Source organism: Portunus trituberculatus, chromosome 25 (genome assembly GCF_017591435.1).
Source record: "Portunus trituberculatus isolate SZX2019 chromosome 25, ASM1759143v1, whole genome shotgun sequence".
Lineage (NCBI taxonomy): Eukaryota > Metazoa > Arthropoda > Malacostraca > Decapoda > Portunidae > Portunus > Portunus trituberculatus.
In genome coordinates, this window is record NC_059279.1 from 14,489,441 (window position 1) to 14,495,785 (window position 6,345).

The 6,345-nt window shown below is 52.8% G+C and overlaps 1 protein-coding gene across 1 annotated transcript; it reads right to left on the reverse strand.

Annotated features, from left to right (window-relative positions):
• Positions 1-3,402: 3,402 nt before the first annotated feature.
• LOC123508662 (proline-rich protein 36-like) lies at positions 3,403-5,316 on the reverse strand. The gene has a single exon (XM_045262508.1). It carries the CDS (start codon positions 5,314-5,316, stop codon positions 3,403-3,405), a length of 1,914 nt encoding a protein of 637 aa, XP_045118443.1.
• Between the last annotated feature and the right edge of the window lie 1,029 nt (positions 5,317-6,345).

Consider the following 6,345-nt stretch of genomic DNA (forward strand, 5'->3'; position numbering starts at 1 on the left):
TTTCTCACTACACTCACTTCACACCACTCATTACTTTCTACTTAACCCCTTCAATACTGGGACACATTTTTACCTTGAGCTTTGTGTACGATAAGACCATTTTAATGACATGGGAGTCAGAAGATTAATGGCCAGAGTCTTCACTATTTTAATCCCCCATGTGAGTTTCTGAAGCTGTATAAAATCACCAAGTAGTAACCAGAATGAATATGGAAACGCGTCATTGTGCTGAAGGGTCTAATTACTTACCAAAGGCAGTATAGTTTAGTACAATACCTTCATTACAATCACCACGACAGGTATTTGTACACATATATCATCAAAAAAGACAAACTCAACGCAATACCTTCACTACAATCAAAACAGTTACTTGTATAATTAAAAAAAAGACAATGTTAGCTTTTAAAACACGCAAAACACACACATTCACACACACACACGTCACTATATTATTGATAATGTTATTGTGTTATTACAACTCATTGCTGTGACCCAGATCAAGGAGGAGGAGGAGGAGGAGGAGATGACTAATAAGACACAGATGAAGATGAAGGGAACAAAAGAAAAAAAAAAAGGAGGGAGAAAGAATAAAGGGCGAAAGGGAGGGTGAAGAGAATAAGGAGTAGAAAGAAGAGGAAGAGCAAGAGGAGATGAATAACTAGGAAGACCCAGAAGATGAAGAGAACCAAAAGGGAGGATAAAGGACAAAAAAGAAAAAATGCGTGAAGGAACCAGGAGCAGGAGGAAGTTGATAAAGAGAATGCAAATGAAGAAAACAAGAAGAGGAGTAAGAGTAAGAAAAATAGGAAAGTTACACTGGGTTTCATTCACCACAGTCAAATAAATGTTAGGTAAACACAACCACACACAAAAGTCACTATTATGAGGAAGGGCAGGATAGGATTGACTGGGTGGTGGTGGTGGTGGTGGTAAAGGGCCCTCCTCCCTTCTCTCTCCCTTCATTCCATAATGCCAACAATTAGTAATTATTAAGGTGAAAAACACACACACACACACACACACACACAGAGAGAGAGAGAGAGAGAGAGAGAGAGAGAGAGAGAGAGAGAGAGAGAGAGAGAGAGAGAGAGAGAGAGAGAGAGAGAGAGAGAGAGAGAGAGAGAGAGAGAGAGTAGGATGAGTAAGTGAAATTGAGACAGATGCTCTACACACACACACACACACACACACACACACACACACACACACACACACACACACACACACACACAAGGGCACATAGATGAACACAAACAGATGCACACATCCATCCACCCCACCACGCACGCACACACCCACACCCACACACAAACACACACATAAAAGGGTAACACACACACACACACACACACACACACACACACAAAAGTATCAGTCTACACAAACACAAGAAGCGGAACACACTACACAACTACGGACCTTCAATGCCTGCAGGAGTGAGACGCCCTGGACAAGGTGGACTGTACAGCGCCCTCAACACTCTCTCACCTCACCTACGCCTCATCTATGCCCTCGGAACTCAAGCGTTACCTATTTCACTTCTGTCAGTTTATTATTTACTCGTGTATTTTTCTCGGTCATTTTTCATCATTTTTCCTTCTCTATCACGTGTCTAAAATCCATGACTCTTTTTCAAGGGTACAAAAGATGATTAACTGGGTTTTCTAGTGTGTTTCTCCAGTTAATAATGCAGAAGTCCTGTCAATCTGCCTCTAGAAACGTAAAAACACCTTAAAAACTCGTGTAAATTTAGGTAAAGCTTAATAGTGGAGGTAAAGCACAGATGTGTTTGAGAATACGAGACTAAATGTTTGTTAAATGTTGTCAAAGTTTTCCTTGACTTATATCGCGTTAAATCATGGGCAAGTGTTTGTTTCCTCAACCATTTATTTTTCTTTCTTTCTCTATTTCAAATTCATGTTCTGGTAAGCATATATTTTCTTTTTCATATAAGTAGTTTCTTCAGTTTTTTTTTCTCTTATCAACAGTATATCTCTAAATGTAATAAAGAAATCTAAACTCAACTATCAAAACTTTATATTTATGTACGTTCCTCAAATCATCTTTAAATTACTTCCTTATCAAACTAATCCACACCAATTACACATACGTCCCTATTGTGAACAAGTCTCAAGTAAACTCAATTATTCCTTCTTTTTTCATATCCAGGAGCTTCATTTTAGTGGAGAAAGTTGGCCTAACATACAGATAAACACTTGATGCATACATAAGCAGACCAGCATCGTACATCACTTCATTAGTCGCGCAAAGACGTGTGTTGGTAAGGTAAGATGCAAGCTCACTCGTAAATACTCGTTCAGGCGAGTCTCAGCCACGCCCATTAGTCACTCTTACACCTGTTCTCGTGTCTCTAGTCCAGGTTAACTCAGATGCAAATCCTTCACTGTCACTCTCATTAGCCTCACTCACTATCGTCACTGTTGCATGTCACTATCATCAATACCTTCATTTTCCTCATTATCGCTTGATTTTTTATGCATGTTCTCCTCACCATACTCAAATATTATTCGCCTGCATCCTTCTCCCCTTCATCATCATCATTATCACCATCACATATCACAATCCTCAACCTCCACCACTCTTCACTATCATCATTTCCTATCAACATCAGCGTCATCACCTGCTAACTCGATCAACACCATTAGCACCACAACTATTCTCAACATCTTCCTCTTCTACCAACGATCATCACCGTCATCATTTAACTCAGTCATCACCATTACTATCACTATCCTCAGCATCCTACGCCCCTTCCATCAATCATCATCACCACCAATAATACATCACCAGGAAGAAGACCTGTCTGACACACCACAACAGCAACAGCAGTCACGTGTCAGCAAAGAGCAGCAAAAGTCAGTCAGTCAGCAACCTCGCGAGTCACACCCAGCAGCAGCAGCAGCAGCAGCAGCAGCAGCAGCAGCAGCAGGCACAGCAGTAGTAACGGTACAAGAAGTAGGAGCAGCAGAAGTAGTAAGACAAGTACTAGTTAGTCTCGCTATTACCACTCATACATGGACGAGGATAAAAAACAAACACTGAATTATAGCTAAATAAGTTTATTTTTGCCAAACGATAGAATACAGACACTGGCTTAAGGACACGCCCACTCTGACGCCTGGGGTGGGTGGATGGCAGTGTGGGGTGACAGCTGGAGAGAGAGGGACGGAGGGGTGACAGCCTGGGATAGGGGTGATGTGGGGGTGCCAGCTGTGTGCCGGGGGAGGGGGGTGAGGGGTAAGAAAGGCAGCCGCGTTGGTTTGACTTGTGTGGTGGTGACAGCTGCTCGTGTGTTTGGTGGGGGTGTTGGCTGGGGCGGGGGTGTTAGCAGGGTGCGGCAGGGAAAGAAAGGTTGGGGAAGAAGGGATGGGGGGGATGGTCCTAGGTGGAAGCCGTCGCCCGCTTCTCGCTGTTACCTTCCTCGGTGAGACACTCGAGGGAGCTCAGCGCGTCGTCGATGTCGGAGCCCAGCCCGTCGTCCTCCAGCTGCGAGGAGGACACGGCCACGCCACAGCTCTCTGACTTGCTGGGCGGGGTGCGTGGGGAGGGGGGCACCCGCTCATCTATGTTAGGTTGGGTGGGCGATGCCGGTGGACATGTCTTCTCTCCGGTGGGAGGCGACGGCGGGTGGGTCGTGGGCGGATCGGTCGTGGGAGAGTGGTTCGTGGGCGGGGTGTTGGGTGGGGAAGGCGGGCTGCCCTCCGCCTCTAGGGTGGAGGCTGCCTTGGGAATGCAGCCCACGATGGTTGGACTGAGCCTCGCCTCCTCAGGACTGCCTCCAGACTCCTGGTGTGGCTGGGGAGCGCCAGGCTGCACCTCGAGTGCCGCAGCCGTCACACTCTCACCCACATGCAGCTGCCGTGACTCCTGTGCCGAGCCAGGCGGAGAGGTTTCCGGAGAGGACGTTGCCCTCCTCAAATCTTGGTCAGAGTCCAGTGCCGCCTGGTCCGTGAGCCGCGACAACTCCTCCCTCTCTTCCTCCTCCTCCGGGAAGGAAGGTCGCCGCTGGCCTGGGCTGCCCGTGGGTGGCGGCATGGTAGGCTGCTCGCTGGAATGTTGCGAAACGTGCCGGGCGGCCTCGGCCTCGTGAGTAACAGATGGCGCTGGTGTGGTGCCCGAGGCGTTGGTCGTGGCTGGGACATCATGTGAGGACGTGTCCGGGTGTAAGGGAGGCTCGTCAGGAAAGGCTTCCTTGATCAGGATACACGAGCCTTCACCCAGACGCTCGTCATCACTCCCGACAGACACCTGCTGCACGTACTGCTGCTGCACCACTAGTTGCCCCTCCTCCCGCTGTGAGGCCACCGCGCTGCCCTCTAAGTGTGTCGCGGCCAACTCCATCAGCGCCTCAGAGGCAAGCGGCTGCTCGAGACTGGGTAGCTCTGGGGCCGAAGGTTCTGCTCTTGCTGGGGGCGTTGGTGGAGGCGTTGCTGGAGTCACTGGGGGCGTTGTTGGTGATGCTGAAGTGGTCTGGTCCCCTTGGGAGAATTGCACGGCGAGGAGCGGCTCCTGGACGCCCGCCTCCTGCCAGTGTGCTGCAGTGTCTTGAGGAGCCGCGCCACCCAGCAGGGGCTCGGCCTCAGATACTTTGTCGTCATGCTTCTGGTAGTCGAGATTGTCCCCGGACTCCCCGTTGATGATGCGCAAGTCAGGGCCTGAAGTAGCCTTGGATGGGGTACTGATGGGACGGAGGACGACGCCGCCAAACCTGGCTTGTGCAGGCAGTGTGTGGTGGTGGTGGCCGTCCTGCTGGTGGGAGCGGCGGGGCGTTGTCAAGGAGCCGGAATCCACCAGTCGCCAAGATGGCTCGGACGTCCCGTACCGCGAGCTGTTCAGGTCATTCACGGCCAAATCTTTGAAAAACTCGCGCCGTTTGAGGGCGAGGTCAGCGCGGGACAACGCACTGGCTCGGGAGGAGGAAGGCGGGGAGACTAGCGGAGAGGCGTTCTCGCCACCGCCACCGCCGCCGCCAACAACAGCTGAGGGCGGCCGCGAGCCTGTGGCCTTGAAGCCGATCAACTCACACTGGTCACTGTAGAAGGACGCCACCACGTCCCGGCGGCGGGAAGCTTTGTCCGGGTCATCCTCGGGGCGGAGGCGAGCATCAGCCGAGGTGGGCGTGACAGGGGTGGGTGGGGTGGCCGGGGCAGGCTCGGTCTGGGCCGGAGCCGGGGCCTCAGCAGGGGCCGGGGCCGAGGTCTGGGTGGTCAGAGGCTCCTTCTCGGGTTCACGGGAATATTTCTCCGCACTAGCACCGGCCTTCTTGTCTTTCTTACCGAAGCAGCTACACGGCATGGCTGCGGCAGTCACTGGGGCCCGCCTGGCCTCTCCGCGCACTTCACTCACTCACTCCCACTTCCCGCACAAACAGAGGGGCGGCAGACGGTGCGGGCTGGCCGGCTGGCTGGCTGGTTGGCTGGCTGCTGGGCCGGGCGGCGGCGGGCGGGTCAGCGTGGCCTACCCGCCATGCTTGCAGCAGCCACACAGAGTAAGGACGAGGGTACGAGGACCGGCTGGCCGGGCAGCACCGGCGGTGGCGGGTACAGCGGAGGGTGCGGCACCACCGAGTATCGGCTACAACAGTCCCAGGCAGACTTGTGATGGGTAGGCGAGGGCGGGGATCGCCAGGCAGCGGAACACGAGGCAAGAGATGGGCACGGGACCCCGGCCGCTGTGGCACTGGGCACCAGGCACCAACAGACCCCCCGCGCTGCTGCCACACCTCGCCCGACACCGCTGCCACCAACCGCCACCATCCGCCACTACGTGTACCACTGCCACCGCCACTCTGCACCACGACGGAGGGCCGCGACGCCTCCCGAAGGCACTCTTACCACACTCGACCAAAGCACCTTACCGACGCAAAAAATACATGACCTTCATCACTAGTGGGCAACCTCTTCTCCACTCCTCCTCCTCCTCCTCCTCCTCCTCCTCCTCAGGCGGTTCCCTCCACCCACCCAGGGACGGCAGGGAGGAGAGAAGAAAGACCCACACGTGTCCTCCTTCCCTTCCAAACGGACACCCTCCCTCCCTCCCTCCTCCCCTCCTCTCCCACCTCATCTCACCTCTCACCAACCCTGAATCTTCTCTTGAAAAAAAAGAAAAAAGAAAAAAAAAAGAAAACACCGCACTGTTCCTGCCTCATCCCTGCCTCTCCCTCTCCTCTCCCTACTCTTCCTACTCTCCCCTCCCTCTCCCCACTACTCACTCTACCCAGCGCCCCCACCATGACGCTGGAGATGCCGTGTTTAGTCTGCTGCTGGAGGCATTGTTTCCCCCACCATGCAACCCCCACCTCGCCCCTTCAATCCACCACCACCA

What these genes read in the sequence shown, in the direction of transcription:
- LOC123508662 (XM_045262508.1), bottom strand. Translation starts at nt 5,316, where the DNA reads ATGCCGTGTAGCTGCTTCGGTAAGAAAGACAAGAAGGCCGGTGCTAGT.